The sequence below is a fragment of the Mustela erminea genome, chromosome 1 (assembly GCF_009829155.1).
Source record: "Mustela erminea isolate mMusErm1 chromosome 1, mMusErm1.Pri, whole genome shotgun sequence".
NCBI lineage: Eukaryota > Metazoa > Chordata > Mammalia > Carnivora > Mustelidae > Mustela > Mustela erminea.
Genome location: NC_045614.1, coordinates 161664708 through 161682239, shown reverse-complemented (window position 1 = coordinate 161682239; position 17532 = coordinate 161664708). Strand labels below are relative to the sequence as shown.

General features: G+C 41.9%; 1 protein-coding gene across 1 annotated transcript in view; it reads left to right on the top strand.

Annotated features, from left to right (window-relative positions):
- Positions 1-854: 854 nt before the first annotated feature.
- Positions 855-17532, top strand: part of TMPRSS7 (transmembrane serine protease 7) — a 33988-nt gene continuing 17310 nt past the window's right edge. Inside the window, exons 1-8 of the mRNA XM_032349281.1 lie at positions 855-893; positions 3958-4088; positions 6588-6655; positions 7799-7992; positions 8975-9013; positions 9935-10163; positions 11463-11593; positions 13452-13564. Of these exons, the coding sequence (XP_032205172.1) occupies positions 3996-4088; positions 6588-6655; positions 7799-7992; positions 8975-9013; positions 9935-10163; positions 11463-11593; positions 13452-13564 (867 nt within the window). The 5' untranslated portion in view covers positions 855-893; positions 3958-3995. The remainder of the gene's footprint in view (positions 894-3957; positions 4089-6587; positions 6656-7798; positions 7993-8974; positions 9014-9934; positions 10164-11462; positions 11594-13451; positions 13565-17532) is intronic.

The following is a 17532-nucleotide window of genomic DNA, read 5'->3' as shown; positions in this document are numbered from 1 at the left end:
TCCTGACCTCCTGACCTTCGGGTCCTCTGGGCCACCCTCCAGGGAATTCGGGTCCATCCTCTACAGCATCTACTTAGTGGAACTGGAGAGTTTGAGGAGAGGATCTAGGATTCAGACAATGAATAATTCACTGGGGTTCATATAATGTCTGATTTTTCTCAATTACATGATTTCATGGAAGTCATTTTTACACTTGTATTGATGATGTAGACTGATATTTTGAGGCCTTTTAGCACTAAGATTCTCCTGACTGGGTGACTCCAGTCCACATGAGTTCTAGACTGTCTTTTTTCTCTTCTCTTCTCGCCCTTTCTTTCCTTTCCTTTTCTTTCTTTCCTTTCTTTTCTTTCTTATCTTCTCTCTTTTTTTATTCTCTCTCTCTCTCTCTCTCTCCTTTTTTTTTTTAGATATCCAATATCTCAGTTCAGGTGGTCAGTGCCCACGGGAAGCTGCCAGGTAGACGAGCACCTCGAAAACCCATCAGCAAAGCCAAACCCAAGAAGCCATCCAAGAAGAAAGCTCCCTTCTGGAATGTCCAAAACAAAATCATTGTCTTCACCGTATTTCTCTTCATCCTCGCAGTCATAGCCTGGACACTTCTGTGGCTCTACATCAGTGAGTGAAAATCTGTGTTCTTCTGGGGCTAGGCTTTGTCCTGTGGTATCAGCATCGGCACTGCGTGCCCCAGCTGCCTGGGGTATGTCTGAGAGAATTTGCCAAGTTCCCTGACTGGTAGCCACTCCCCAGACTGTGGAGGATTTAGGAAGGAAGAGAGCAGAATTGTCCTTGCCATTCCTTCTTTTACCACCACTGCTTTCTTGCCACGGGAGGGCAGGAGGAGCAGGGATGGGGGATAGGACGACAAGAGCTGCGGAGGCGCTCAGGAGCTTTGGGTAAGTTCAGAAATGTACTGCATTTTTAGCTTTAAGAAGTGAATGGGATTCTCAGTTGTTTCATTTCCTCATCCCACCCACTTCTGGTTTCTAGGCAACCTCACATTTCCAGCTCCCGAGCTTCCTTTTACTCATGCATCTTTCTCTCCGCCGTGTTTATGCTTTTGTCAAGCTGATTGGTTATGCTTTGGTCTATCTGATTGATCCTTTTGGACAGGAGTTCTTTTTTTTTTTAAATTTTATTTATTTATTTGACAGACAGAGATCACAAGTAGGCAGAGAGGCACGCAGAGAGAGAGGGGGAAGCAGGTTCCCTGCTGAGCAGAGAGCTGGATGTGGGGCTCGATTCCAGGACCCTGAGATCATGACCTGAGCCGAAGGCAGAGGCTTTAACCCACTGAGAGACTCAGGTGCCCCTTGGACAGGAGTTCTGACTAAGCTTCTTCTTAAAGAGTACTTACCCATGCCACTCAGTACCTATAGCATTTGGTGGCTGATGCTCAACTTCCAACCCGTACATGTTTATATGTTTGATACAAGATACATGTACTCTCAAGGATATTAAAAATTGGTTGTGAGGCAGGATTTATAGGCAAAGGATGAATGAATATTGTATTAAACAGTTCAGGATATATATATATATATATACATATATATATGTTTATATATACATATGTATGTATATATACACACACATACACACAGATTACTTAAAATTTGCAAGGCACAATGTAAGACATCAGACATACCAAGATATATCTCCTACCTTCAGAAAGCTCACAGACGTGTTTTCCATTTTCAGAAAACTCAGTTCAGTGCTGGAGAGGGGATGCAAGTTGATTTTTAATTTTTTAAAAAATCTTATTTTTTTTGCTGAAGCAATTACTTTGTAATCACAGAAGAGAGGCATCTAATCTGCCCAGGAATAGGGTCCAGGGAAGGCTTCATGAACTGGTGGTTCAAAATTTATTTCTTTCATATCTTGATATGCCCACTGTGAGCTGCGTCCTGTGATCGGCATGGACGCAGAGCTGGAGAGCAGACAGAATCTGTATCTTGAAGGAGCTTGAAGACTAGGGAAGGAAGTCAAGTAAACAGGCAATTAAAAGAAACACAAAACACAATCCCAACCCAGAACAAACCAACTTATTTCCCATCGGTTCTCTGCCGTCCCTCCACTGATAAATTTGAATGGCCTTAGCATCTTTCTGTAAAGATTTGGGACATCACTGTGTAGAAGCAGTCTGTTGTCTGTGTGAAAAATCAGAGAAGGACGTTTCAGGAAGACGGAGCAGTATAAGCAAAAGGTATGAACAACCGAGAACTGTTCAACAAACAACAATATTGTGACCATGCAGATTATTGTACGTTGGGCTGAGCTGAAGAGCTGGGTAAATGTAATCTAGTTCGAGGGTAAATGGATCTCACTTGTGTTGTTGTTATCCGGACCCTTGAGTATTTACTGATGCAGGAAGACTGTGTGAGCTTCTAGATAGAAGGCATGGCTTTCACTCAAATTTTAGAGTCTGTAACAACGACAACAAAAATCTAAGAAGCAGTTCCTTGAAAATCAGAAATGAAAACAAACATTGTTTTATTTGGGAGGGTAGTGAGTCAAGGGGATCCATCCAAGGTCACGTAGCTTGAACAGACAAATCTAGCCCATCAGCTCAGGCCTTCTGCCAATGTGCCCCTCCCCCACACCTACACAGCCTCACTCCCCACATGGGGCTACTGTGACCCTGGGTGGTTCACACAAGGGGGTGGCTTCCTGTCACTCCCCTAGGTGCCCCTTCTTCCTAATTCAGCCTAATTCAATGTTGGGCCTTACTCTAGCAGAGAAAATTTCTCCCTTTCTTCCTCTACCACTCTTCTCTCTCTTTCTTCCCTCAAACATTTATTGAGCTTCAGAGCTACGAAAGACGCTGAGGGACAAAAAGAAGTTACTGTTACTCTTAAAGGACAGACATACAGACAGAAGTTATGCATATAGTTGGACATACATCAAAGGGGAGAAATGTACCACGGCCGCGGGAGCCAGGCGAAGGGTACCGCCGAGGAGTAAGAACTGTGGTAACAAAAACAAAGGGCAGAAAGAAGAGCCCCGAATCCCGTCCCCCCGCCCCCGCAACAGTTCCCCAAGCTATAGTCAGGTGCTTTAAGGCAAGTCAGACACAGCAGTGTTCTTGCTCGTGTCATGTCATCAGTGGTTTTTAGGCAGACCTGACACCAAATCCCATGGTCCTCACCGGGCAGAGTATTTAAACACGAGTGACCTGACACTGGGCCGAGAACCAGGCTTTGTGGCTCAGAGGAAGAATGAATTCTCCATGTATTGCACAGAGCTGAAGACTCGCCCAGCATCCTGCGTATCAACCTCACAGGTCAGATAAGGACGAGCCCCCAGGAGCTCAGTGACCATCAGCCGGAGGGTCTTTCCCTTCTCCCCCACTATGCTCACTTGACCTCAGAGTAGACATTTCTTACCTCCTTACTGTCTTCAGACTCAGGATCCATGGAAACTGCATATGCTCTTTTTGGTCCCTTAGTGACTCTAGCATGTGTATAAAGTCAACAAGTTCTATCTTTTACCTTTTAGTCTTGCTCAGAAGTATTTACCAGGAGTCAGTAGAGAGAACAGACTATCCTAAGAGACATGGTGATCTACTGATAATGGAAGTGTTGTTATTAACTTCATTTAGAGCCTTCCCAGGCTATGAGCCAGGAACATATGTAGCTGTCCAATAAAACCATTTGAACAGGGATGCCTGGGTGGCTCAGTGGGTTAAGCAGCTGCCTTCAGCTCAGGTCATGATCCCAGGGTCCTGGGATCGAGTCTCACATCGGGCTCCTTGCTCAGCGCGGAGCCTGCTTCTCTGTCTGTCTACAGCTTCACCTGCTTGTGCTTGCCCACTCTCTCTGACAAATACCTAAATGTAATCTTTAAAATAAGTAAATAAATGACACAAACATTTGAGGAGCTTGATGCTGACATATATCAGACAGTGCGTCACTGCCACACAGAGGGAAGAGTCCCTTACCCGCTTTCTCTCCTGTCTTACAGGTAAGACAGAAAGCAGAGATGCTTTTTACTTTGTTGGGATGTTTCGCATCACCAACATTGAGTTTCTTCCTGAATACCGACAGAAAGAGTCCAGGGAATTTCTGTCAGTGGCACAGACTGTGCAGCAAGTGGTGAGATGATGGAGGGTGTTGGGGGGGTGGAGGGAGGGAGGGTTGTGTGGGAAGCTGGGGAGAGTGGGGTCAGGGGGTGAGGGTTTGGGGTGGAGGGGTCACAAGGTGACCGTGCTCCCAGGTGAGCAGGGAAGATCAAGGAAGTAGTCAGAGGGAAAGTGGAATTTAGCTCATCTTGGCTGTAATTGCTTATTTGATAGAATTGCTAATTAATTTAATTTAATTTGTTTACTCATGTATTTTATTTATTGCTGAAAGTGAAAGAAGAGCTCTCTGAGCTCCAGTTTTTCTCATCTGTAAAATAAAGGAATTGGATCAGTTGATCTTTAAAATGCCTTCCAGAACTAAAGTTATAATCATACTGCTTAATTCTAGGAGCTGTACACATTTATATCAACCCCAATACACTGGAATCTCTTTACTTAAAAAAAAAAAAAACCCAAAATAAAAACTCTTTTTATAGATCTAATATGTATTTAACCATAAAAAATTATAAAATTCAGAAAATTACAAAAAGGAACAATAAAATTTTCTTTAACATCATCTGCAAAGATAGAGCCCTTTTTATTCTGGGCCACAGAGACATATAGGACAGCACAATATTGGAATATTAGTAGATGTTCAGATTTATAATCTGAATTTTTCCTCTTAACATTAGGTTACATGTTTCTATGCAAGTACATTCTCTAAAAAATGTAAGTTTTAATAGCTACAAAGTTAGCCAATCCCTTTAAATATTTTTTTTTTAATTTAAATTCAATTTGGTTAACATATAGGGTATTATTAGTTTCAGGGGTAGAATTTAGTGACTCATCAGTTTCATACAATTCCCAGGGCTCCTTACATCAAATGCCTCCTTAATGTTCACCCCCCAGTTACCCTATCCCCCCACCCCCTCCTCTCCAGCAACCCTCACTTTGTTTCCTACAATTAAGAGTCTTTTGCGGTTTGCCTTCCTCTCTGATTTTATTTTTCCTTCCCTTATGTTCATGTTTTGTATCTTCAGTTCCACATAGGAGTGAAATCATACGGTATTTGTGTTCTCTGACTGACTTGCTTCGCTTAGCGTCATACCCTCGACCCTCTAGTCCCACCCACGTCGTTGTACACGGCAGAGTCAATCCCTTCCTATTGGATAGTCAAGCTGTCTATTGCTCCTATGGGTAATGCTACACGAAACTGCTCCGTAGATTGTGTATATCCGTGATTACCTCCTTAACTGATCCCCTAAAAGTGTATACAATAATCTATTCACGGTTCTTGATATACATTACCCACCACAAAGCTGCTGCCAGTTTGTATCTGCGCAGTAATGGAGAGGGTGCCCTACACAGGGGCGCCCCTACTGCCAGGACAGGCGCCCTGCCCTGTAGACTGGGGAGAGGCTGTGTGCGCGGGAGGGCGAGCGAAAACAGCGGGCAGGTGACTCCTACTTCCTGAAGGCCACCCCCACACGGACTAGGTGGCTAAAGCTTTCACCTTTACTGTGTATCACTTATTCCTTGAATTAGTCCTAAGATCCTGAAGCAAGGAGGGAGGGAAGGAAGGGAGGAAGGGAGGAAAAGAGAATAAGAGAAAGAGAGAGAGAAAAGAGAAAAAGAGAGAAAGAGAAAGAGAAAGAGAAAAAGAAAAAGAAAAAGAAGAAGAAACACAAAGGGGGGCGCTCAGCGGTTTTCGATAACACGTTCCGTGCTGCACAGTGAATTTAAGCCTCACAATTAGGAGGGTGACTTTGCCATTAGGTAGGAAGGGGAACACAGGAGCCGGAGATTTCGCAGAGACCCAGTCTGGCGTTAGAAATGCTAAGGAAGGGCCCAGAAGGTAAACCGAAGTAGTTCTCTTCTGGCTCCAACTCCGGCGTTGTAAAAGGGCTGGGTGTTTCCCTCGATAGAGCCCGGACCCGGCGGAAGGCACCGCCTGCCCCCTAGTGGCGCGGACGGCAATGTGTCCTTAAGAATATACATTTTCTAGACGGCATTGCTAGAAAGAGGTTAGGTCAAGTACTTTGAAAATGTACTTAAAGGAGTTTGACTTATTAATTGAGGAGATAATTAACCTTTTTTTTTTTTTTAAAGATTTTATTTATTTATCAGAGAGAGAGAGAGCAAGCACAGGCAGACAGAGGCAGAGGGAGAAGCAGGCTCCCTGCCAGGCAAGGAGCCGATGCGGGACTCGATCCCAGGACGCTGGGATCATGACCTGAGCCGAAGGCAGCTGCTTAACCAACTGAGCCACCCAGGCGTCCCGGTAATTAACCTTTGGATTAGGCAGAATACAGAAGTTAAGCTTAATTAGGGTGTTTCAAGACAGCAGTGAATGAATGAAGATAACTGATTATTCTTCATAGAGAGCCCAGGGACAGTAGGTAACTCAGCTCTTGAGGCTTCAGCCAGAGCCCTGCTTTTCTCCTGGCTAGCTGTTTGGACCCACAGCATGCTAGGTACCATGAGATGAAGCCAATGTGAAAGACTTCAGAAACCTCGTTTTTTTCTTTTTTAGGTAAACCTGGTTTATACAACATCTGCCTTCTCTAAATTTTATAAGCAGTCTGTCGTTGCAGATGTCAGGTAATGTATGTCCCTTGCTTTGGGACGTCTGTGTTTACTTCTGTAAATTCCTCTCAAGGCTGTGGAAGGGCTCAGCTATGACCATTCTCCAGTAACTTCCTGGGGGCGGCCCAACTCTCCCTTGCTGTCATGCTGAGTTTTTCTCTGCATCTGCTAAAACCTGTCCTTTCCCCACAGCTGGGGTCCTGGGCCCCTCCATATTAATGCTCCTGGCCACAATGACCACAAACATGGCTACCATTGGGTGGGGGTAAAATCAAAACACAGTGCAGGATTTTTCAAAATATGTTCAGCTAAAAGCTGATCACTGGAGAATTTCTGAGGAAATAAAGGATCTCATGGTCAAATAATTTGTGTCAAAATTTTTATGAATTTTAAATTCATAAATAGAATTTAAAAATTTATGAATTTTTAATTGATTTGTTTTATTAAAACTTATTTCTCAAACTGTGTGCCATGTCCCCCCACCTCCTGCGTATCTGCTGAGACTCACAATTTGCTTTGGCATACCAAAGACATTAAGAAGTCTGGGAGTAGAACAGATTGTTTACTTTCTCTTTCCTGCATTATTTACCATAGAACACTTAAGGTTTGTTTTTCATAAAACATGACAGTATTTGTGCACTTAGAGCTCTTGCTCCAGGGTTTGGCTGAAAACCAAGTTGGACTGGATTCCAGGATTTGCTACTTACTAGCCATATGATTTTCAGTTGTAGTTGATCTTGACTTCCTTTTCTGTAAAACTGCAATAATAGGACTTTCCCCATAAGATTAAGTGGGATAAAGCAGAATTTAGCACTGTGTCTGGACATGGTAAAGTGTCAAAAATTGTAGTTGGTTTTATTTGTAATAGAAGTGAATCTCTGATATCCATAAAAATAGTGTATTTTCCAGGGAAATGCAACTATACACGAATGATTCTAGATGAAAACCCAACACAGCAAGACACATACTATGATGCTTTCCCTTCCCAGTTCCCACAATAGGAATCAGTGACTTCTTAAAGAAGAAATTTTGGAAGTTGAAGGATGTCCTCACTGACTTACCTTGAATCATTCAGTTGCGTCACTGGCTTTCTATGAGAGTCCACTTCCTAAGACATATACCTGAACATTCCTCTTTTTTTTTTTTTTTTCCCTATAGTGGCAACAACAAAGGTGGCCTCCTTGTCCACTTTTGGATTGTGTTTGTCATGCCAAATGCCAAGGGCCATATCTTCTGTGAGGACTGTGTGGCTGCCATTTTGAAGGACTCCATCCAGACGAACATCATAAACCGAACCTCTGTGGGGAGCTTGCAGGGCCTGGCTGTTGACATGGACTCTGTGGTACTAAATGGTGATTGTTGGGTAATTCTCCTTCATGCATTCCTTCCTGCAGCACTCCTGAAACTGCCATTAAACACAGTCAATATTATAATGAAGTATTCTTTCCACAATCCCAATGAAACAGGATTAGCTGAGGATGTTGATAAAGGAAATTGCTAGATGTTATATACAATGATTGGGCAATAGGAGTGGGTTCAAAATATATGTGAGATTGAATTTTTCAAGCGTCCCCTGCCCTATATTTAATTCATGAATCTTCAAAGTAAGTCTCCAAGTCCTGAAAAAGAGAGAATTTTGCTGAAGCTTATCTTGTCTTTTCCCTTGTCCAGACAGAACTACAACTGTGCTACAGAGTGCTGCCCAGTGTTCCACAATGGCTTGTTGAGTAGCTCTGCCAAAATGCAAACTTCATAGTGTGATTTGCCAGTAAAATACTTTGTGTGACCCCAAAACTACACTTTCTCTCTTGATTTAAATCATATCAAATCATTAAAATGTAAATTAAAATCTTATTACAATCATATTAATCATATTAAATTTTATATATGTATCTCCATATGCCAGGCATGTAATGTAGTAGTATGAGGCCGGTAAGTAATGAATGAATGAAATATCTCTAGTGGAAAAGTCTGTACCACGAATACTATTTCAGATCTAGGACTAATTATTATTATATTTCTTTGGTTGCTTTTTACCCTTAAAGATATTTAAAATGTGTCACTATGGACAATTTCAAGCATCAAGAAGAGTAAAGAGCATAGTGCCATGAACTCTCATATACCCTTTATTCAGCTTCAACAACTATGAACTCACGGCCGTCCCACTTGCTCTTGAAATACACAGACAACTTCCCCTACCCTCCCTGGATTATTTTAAAGCAAATCCCAGAAATGATGAATTGCTGGACTGAAAGAAATTTTCACTAAGCAAAAGTCCAACCAAATGGAATGCTGGACCTGACAGTCTCTTTTTCCCATGTTTTTTCAATGCAGCTGGGCTTCGGTCAGATTATTCTTCAACCATAGGATCTGGTAAAGTATGACATGCAGTTTCTCTTACACTGTCTCCAAATCAGTATCCTTTTTGGCTGTAGTTTTCTTTTTCAAATGATGGTATTTGGTAATGCTCTTTCAGTTGCCTATGACAGAAATACACTTGAACTGGCTTAAGCCCAGAAGAAACGTGATTGGCTCTTATAACTGGGACATACATGGAATGTGCTGTCTTCAGGCATGTTTGGGGCCAGGTTGCAAAATAAAATATCATCAGAACTCTGCATCCTTGCTTTTCCCTGTGGAAGCTTCGAGTTTATTCTTCTAACTCAGTGTCATGAATGGCAACCAGTAGATCCTAGCTTAGAATTTACCAGTAGCAACAATAGTAGAAAAAAAAAAAAAGCCCACACAAATTTCCAGAATTTTTTCAGAAGTTCTGGGGCTGAACTTAGTGCCTCAGATTGGCTGGCCTGCCCATTCATGAACCAGCTTCTTTTACTCTGATTGGCCAGTCTGGGTCATGTGCCCATCTCTGGTCATAGAGGTGAGTTTAACCCCAACCAAACCATACAAGCAGGGTAGGGGTAGTTTCTCAAAGTGAAGTCTTGGTGCTGTTACCAGAAGAGAGTGGAGCAGATTCCAGGCTGTCAAAAACAGCAGACGTCCTCCATATGAACTCTTTGGTCCTTACTCTTTATAAAGATATCTAGAAAAGTAATTCCTGGGACACCTGGGGGGCTCACTCAGTTGAACGTCTACGCCTGCCTTCCACTCAGGTCATAATCCCAGGCTGCTGGGATCGAGTCCCACATCAAACTCCTTGCTCCGCTGGGAGCCTGCTTCTCCCTCTGCCTGCTGCACCTCCTGCTTGCTCTTATTCTCTCTGACAAATAAAATCTTAAAAAAATTTTTTTTTTTTTTAATTTCCTAAAACAAAACAAAGTGCTGTCTCCACAGACAAAGGCTGCTCTCAGTACTTCTATGCAGATCATCTGTCTCTCCGCTACCCTGTGGAGATTTCTGCAACCTCAGGGAGGCTGATGTGTCACTTCAAGCTGGTGGCCATCGTGGGCTATCTGATTCGTCTCTCAATAGAGTCCGTCCAGATTGAAGCTGACAACTGTGTCACTGACTCCCTGACCATTTATGACTCCCTCTTGCCAATCCGGAGCACCATCTTGTATAGGTACTCTGGCGAGTAAAGACTTTTTACAGTGTCTCTCTTGGGCCGTATCTTGTTTCCCTTAGACTTTTAAAACAATTTTTGTGTGCGCTCATGAGATCAAAGAACTGACCCATGCCTTATTTAGTATCCCCTGGATGAGCCAGAGCCTATGGGACACAAAGTTCACTGTTTACTTGCCGCATACAAGGGTCAAAATCAGTATAGCAGGAAGGTCAGCTAATATTTCTGGAATCTAGCTGACTCTTCTGTTTAATTTTACTTTTATTGCAACCGCAATGAAATCTACTGTTTCATTAGCGTGTGAGAATAAATCTTCTGATGATTGCACACCATTAGTAAAGCAATTAAAATTTCTCCCTTATTATAAAGATAAGACTGTGTTTATTGTGAAAGTGAACAGAGAAAAACAAGATCAATATTTCACAATCCCATTACCTAGAACAACTGTCTGTTATGTTTTTGCACAAATATTTTCATTCCTATATATATATATGTAATTACACACACACATATATATACATACCCTAATATTTTTTACTTACTAGCAGACATCTTTTTGTGAGTGCTCATTAAGTATTATCTTAATGATTTAATGATGATAGTTATAATTTATTAAAAATTTAGTATTTGTTACTGTGCTAAAAAGGCACATGAATTATTATTTTAAATAGTGCTTATATATGTATGCAACTGTGTTCTACGTATGTATATTTTGGTGATGAATATGCATTACTAGAGATGTCAACAGTATGTAACGGTTACAGTGAAACACAAGTTGGTCACTGGCTCTGATTCCTCAGTTATTATTTTTTTCATCCTTCCAGACATACTTTGCTATTATCACACTTAATCCTCACCCCAGTGCTGTGAGGCATAGACTCTTGGTACTACCACCCTTTCATAATCGGGGAGCTGGCATCTTTGAAGATTAGTTCCTTGACTGCTCAGGCTCTTTCAGCCAGTTAAGTGATGGAGCTGAGTTTTGAACCCAGTTTTCCTGAGGCCAGAACTCAGGACCGTAGCCGTTTCAGTAGTTGCCTATGCCTTGCTACATCTCAAGGGGGGTCCAGTGACAGCCATCCAGGAGGATTCTCTGATAGTTACCCGGCAAAAGTTTCTGTATCTTTATCACCTCCCCTCTGTCGTGCCCTGTGGCAGCTGAAGATCTGGCTGGTGGAGTGTGCCTAACAAGAACTGTGTGGATGGCGGGGGGAGATGGCTGGAATTAGTGGTAGGAGGAGGCTCACTGCTCAATAACCTGTTATTACTCATGGACTTTGTTTTGTTGTCTGGTTTCAGAATTTGTGAACCCACAAGAACGTTAATGTCCTTCGTCTCCACAAATAATCTCATGCTGGTGTCATTTAAGTCTCCTCAGATACGGAGTCTATCAGGAATCCGGGCATTTTTCGAGGTCATTCCAGAAGAACGTAAGTCTTTCTTAATTGAAAAAAAGTCACCTTGAAAAATATCTGTTATCATAGTCCAGTCTTATCTCTCCTGAGGCTGTGTTGTAAAACCAGTCCTATTAGTCAGGGACCTTGACTCAGGGTCCACTCAGAGGAGAGAGATTGTATTATTTAAACTGCGAACATTGATGTGAACAACTGTTAACTTGGCATGGAGGTGTCAGCTAGGTCACTCAAAAGGCAGAAAGAAAACCTAAGGTGTTCTGGGTGTAATACTTGTAGGAAGCAACTACCCCCTGTAGTTCTAGGGGGCACAAAGGAAATCGGTGACAACGCTGACAATTTATAATGTGGAGGGGGTCTGTGGACTGAAACTCAGACCCCTGGCGGGGGGGGGGGGGCTGCTCAGCTGGGGCCAGTGTCTCAGAGTTCAGGGGCGAGTGTTCACGGACGTGGGACTCAGACCTTCGAGGAGGGGTTGCCAGACAGCCTGGGCTGTATGTTTGAGGAAGATGCAATAAAACGCAAGTTGGGAAAACTGCTAACAGGGTTCAGCTCTGCCACAGGAAGAAAGTGTAGCGGCGCGGAGGGGGGCGGGAGAGAGTGGGGGGGGGAAAGTGGGAAAGAATGAGGGGAGAAAAGGGAAGGAAAGAGGATTGCTCGGGGGACTGTGCCGGGAAGAGGAAACAGAACGGCAGGAAGCCCCATTCGTCCTCCTCCGGGGTTCTAGTGTTCCTGCAGCGCCCCCTATGGGCAGGGTCTGGCAGGAAGCCAGGTGGCAAAGGACAGAAGCTGCTGGAAAAGTCCCTGTCACAGCCCCAGAGAAAGGCACATTCGCGGCTCAGTGATAACGGTGCAGGACCTAGCACACTACAGTGGCTGTCTTCCGTGAATTCTCGTTGATAGCAATACGTGTGAATGCCATCCTAGAAAGTGCACGGCAAGTAAAACCCAGAGATTTGATAGGTTTTCCTAGGTCAGAGAGTGAGCAAAAAGTGACCTAGCTTCCTTTCCCTCTTCTCTTTTTGACTTGGGTTGGCGAAGTAAAACAAAACAAAAGTGAGCCTTCACTGAAAGTCTAGTCTTTTTGTAACATCTTTATGAGCCCTGACAAGGTCAAAGGATCAGAATGAGATGGGTGAGGAGGGCAGTGGAGCTGGCTTAAGTTAGATGGTCAGAGCTTCATAAGTCCACCTACATTTTAAGGCAGTGGCTTATTTTGATAGGTTTGTTTGGTCAAATTATTACAAAACTAAATACAAAGTTGACTTATCGAGCCAAATTGAACAAGCTATTTGAGATTTTGTTGAGTTGAAAATTATCTCTAACTCCAAAGATTAAAAATACGATTAGCTCAGAAGTATTGCAGTGGAATTTGTGAACATTTATTGAGCTTGTACTATATGCTAGGAATGATTCCAGGTGATAGGGAAAATAGCAAACAAAATAGATAAAGGAAATTACATTTTAGCAGAAGGATGCCCCTACAGTAAAAATAGATGTTTAGATTGTTTTATTTAAACAGAACAACATGTTATGTAAACTGAGTATTTTTCTTCAACAACAAATATACACTAATGAGAACAAATAGGCTTAGAAGCTTTAAAAATATATTTGAGCTATGTTTTTACAGAGAGTAATAGCATCCTATAGATCTGTAGTCAAAATGTGATTGAAAAGAAATATAGAATTTAAATAAGAAGTTTAGCTATATATCTATAGGGTGCTGTTTCTTTTTGGAAAAACTGGTTTAAGCTTCAAAAAGTATATAAGTTTGATGATTAAGGAGTGTGCTTTTGTAGTTAAAGAAATGTATGCAATGCATTTCCCATAATCTCACAACTGCAAATCATTGTGTGTTACTGGATATTTTTTTCAGAGTGTGAAAACACAGTATTGATCAAAGAAATCACTGGCTTTGAAGGGAAAATTTCAAGTCCATATTACCCAAGCTACTATCCTCCAAAGTGCAAGTGCACCTGGAAATTTCAGGTAGCCTAGTTTTACCACTACTTTAGAAAAATATTGTTATCTTGTGTTTAGAATCTATTTTTAATTACCTTTATTTTTACTACAAAAAGAATGTGAGTTAATTTTTTAATATTTAAGCCTTAATCAAATACATTTCCTAGACCATGAAAGGTCCTTGTAATTTCAACTATCTGCCCATAAATTAACTGTTCTTTGCCGACAGGCTTATTTTTCCAATTGTTATTTTTTTCATCTGTATTAAAAAATGCAAAGATACTGTTATGGGATCAAACAGTTTTTTATTTTAATATGATAGAGCTCACTTATTAATTTTTAATTATTTCACTATCAGCATCACCATAATAATAAAGAAAGAATACATTGAATTAGGCAACATATATTTCACTTATATAAGCAAACCAAATTTTGCAAATTTATATAAAATATATACATCTCTATCTGGTCCCTAACAGAGTTCCTTCTTTTTTTTTTTTTTTTCTTTAAAGTTTTAGTCTATAACTGTTCTTCTTTCTCTAACTGTAGTGTCCTGTGGAGGGACGTAGGGCAAGGCTCTTTCAGCATGTATGTATAAAATGATTTTTGTGAGGCACAGCAATTAGATGTAAGTGACAAGAAGTTTAGTGTTTGCATTAATTCAACATGTTATTATTAAATGCCCACTATGTGTCTGGCTGTATTCTAGACACTGGGATCCATGATATCTGACTCACACGCATGAGAGCTCTGCTCTCATGGGGCTTAACCATATAAGAGGCGGAGACAGGTGACAAATGAACAAATATATGTAGAGTATGGTACATGGTGGTACAGTGCTATGGAGAAGAACAAACCAGGGAAGGAGGCTCTGGAGCTGAGTGGGCAGTCTGGAGTATGAAGGCTAGGATGTGAGGAATTTGTTACCTTAAATAGCACGGCCAGGGGAAACCTTACCGACAAGCTGGCATTTGCACAGAAACCTGAGAGACATGAGGGAACTAACCCTATGCATCCCTAGAATCACAGTGTTGCAGCCAAAGGGAACAGCTGAGGCAAAGGCCCTGAAGCAGGAGCATGTTTGCTGCCTGTGTTGTTTGTACACAAAGAGTTAAATATTTTATTTTTAAAAAGATTTTATTTATTTATTTGAGAGAGAGAGAGACAGAGCATGAGAGGAGAGAGGTCAGCAGGAGCAGACTCCCCGCCGCGTAAGGAGCCCGATGCGGGACTCGATCCTGGGACTCCAGGATCATGACCTGAGCCAAAGGCAGTCGCTCAACCAACCGAGCCACCTGGGCACCCTAAGAGTTAAATATTTTAAATAATTTTATTATACTCATATGTGTACTTAGTTTCATTTCCTGATGGCATACATCCTTAAATTATTTTTTTTTCATCAAGGTTGAAAACATTTCCAAAATAATTAAAACTCAAAGCTTCTGGACTCTTGCCCACTACCAGTTCTTAATGCCTCAGGGCAGCAGAATCTCAGTGCCTCAGGTCACTCATGAGTTGGGGAAGGAAAAAGAGAGACATCAAATCTGTCTCTTCTATCTCTCCAAAAAACAAGTGTATCTTCTCTATGACAGCCAGAACAAGATTGACCCCTTCCCTGAAGTTCTGTCAAATGTTTGAAGTTCCTTTGAGGTAAAATAAACATCGATTCCATGGTAATCCATAAGACCTAATGTGAAGATCCCTAAACATTGTTCTAGTCAGGATGTAAAAAGGAATATCAGATTCTGTTTCACTAGGGGTCAAGGGTTAGAAAAGCTGAGTAAAAAGAACTCTTTATAAAGCGAAAAAGCACACCACTGAGGGAGTGAGAATGGGAGATGGGAGACAGACTGGAAATATTGGGGACAGACTTTGGTGACACACCATTTCCCAGAGGTCAAGGTTGGTCCCCCTCAGTGTGGATGTTAAATAAAGCTGTCCTTTTCTCAGATAGCTTTGAACAGCCACCTAAAATTGCGTGATAGCATATTTCTGCAAATGGAAATTATGTTAAAAAAATTATCACCTGTAGGTCGGGGCGCCTGGGTGGCTCAGTCGTTAAGCGTCTGCCTTCGGCTCAGGTCATGATCCCAGAGTCCTAGGATCAAGCCGCTATTGGGCTCCCTGCTGACCGGAAGCTTGCTTCTCTCTCTCCCAGTCCCCCTGCTTGTGTTCCCTCTCTTGCTGTGTCTCTCTCTGTCAAATAAATAAATAAAATCTTAAAAAAAAAAAAGGTGACCTGTAAAGTAGCTTTGAACTTATTACAAACAACTGAGAAGAATGACTTAAGTGATAAAAAATATCAGCTCAAGGCATGATAAAACCTTTTATACACAAGAGTTGATTTCTATCATCCTTAGTCTTTCTTAGTGCCTAGTCTGATTTCCAAATATCAATCACTTTTGCAGACTCCCTTTCAGCTGAGTTTTTATGGTCTCATTTATCTGAGAAGGATTAACTCCCACTCCAACTTGAAGTCCCTGTGATTTTTCTCCCAAGAATAAACAAATGTTTATGGAATGTCAGTTTCAGGTGCATAACCATAGGGTAAAGTCCTTGCTCTCTTGGAGCTTACAGACTGCAGGGGAAGAAGTGTGGTGAAACAAGAAAAAGTGTAAAAGAGTACTGAGGCTTAGAGCATGTCATCTGTTTGTTTCAGACACACACATTTTTATTTGCTCCTAAAGCATGCCTGTGATATAGGAGAGAAACTTGTCACATTTTATAAGTGGGGAAATAGAGCTGGGGCAAGCCATTGGCCAGAGGCTACTCAAATAGAAAGTGACCCAGGTAGCATTCAAAGGAATCAAGCTGCTCTCTATGAGCAAATCCCGCATCCCCCTTCCTTTTCCTGGTTCCTAAAGATGTTCAGTTTCCCTATGTTTCGTAACGATACTTAGTTGAATATTTACCTCCCTCTTTCTTCCTTCTTTTTGTTTTCCAACTAACATATTTTGGGATGCGATCTCAGAAGAGAAACATAGAGTGGGGTTTTGGATTGTTTTATCACTGATGCCATCAGGTTAGCACCCACCAATTTAGGTGCACGCGAGATTACTGTGGGCCATGTCGATTCCCCTCCTCATTATCACTTTGGAAATGGGTCTTCCTTGCTTCCCCAGCAAACATGAAACACCGAAGTTTCCAGTGCCCATTGGAGATGGGTTGAGCTGTATGTACATACCCACTCGTGCTTGAGAAGGGACATGCATAAAACTTGTCCTGCATCCTGTTGCTACCACTGACTAGAGAAATATTTCAACAGAGCAGGTCCAGATCAGGAGAAATCCTCCCCCTTACTTGGTAAAAGTTCCCAAAGCAAAGGCACGGGTTGGGCAGTGGGAACAGAGAACACAGGACATAGAAGGAAAGAGCGTACGTAGTGGTTTTCCATTTTTGTTCATTTGTTGAACAAAACACTTCACAATGCTTTGTGGACCTGAACCTCCTGACCCCACTGGTCATGCTGGTTAATATCAGTAGTGTGTCTTGGCCAATCTGGCCACAAATGTAGATTTGTGTACGAATCTATGTCAGTAGAATCTGGTGTGCAAAGGAACTTAATTGGGGCTGTGTAGATTGGGCGGGCAGTGATGCACTTAAATCTGTTTTATTTTGGAATGATGGAACACAGTGAAAATGCCTACATAAGCTTCCTAAGGAGAACTGCATTGGAATATGTCCTTAAGCTATAAAATTACAGTGATCACTCAAGATGTTCACTATCCTTTGGCATTTTTTTTTTTTTAAATGTGAAATAAAAGTTAGATAACAAGACTGGGGAAAAAAGTCACTCTGTGCCCTCAGGAACCCTTGGTTTTTACCAAGTCTGGTTCCTCTTAAGCCCTCACTGTCCATTTTCAGGTGTCATGACACACTATGGCCACCACGTGGCCTTCAGGGAAATGCAGAGTAACGTTGGGCATGTCACTTATTTTTGGTTAGTTTTGATTTCTTCTATAAAATTGGACTCATACTACCTTCCTAACAGAGTT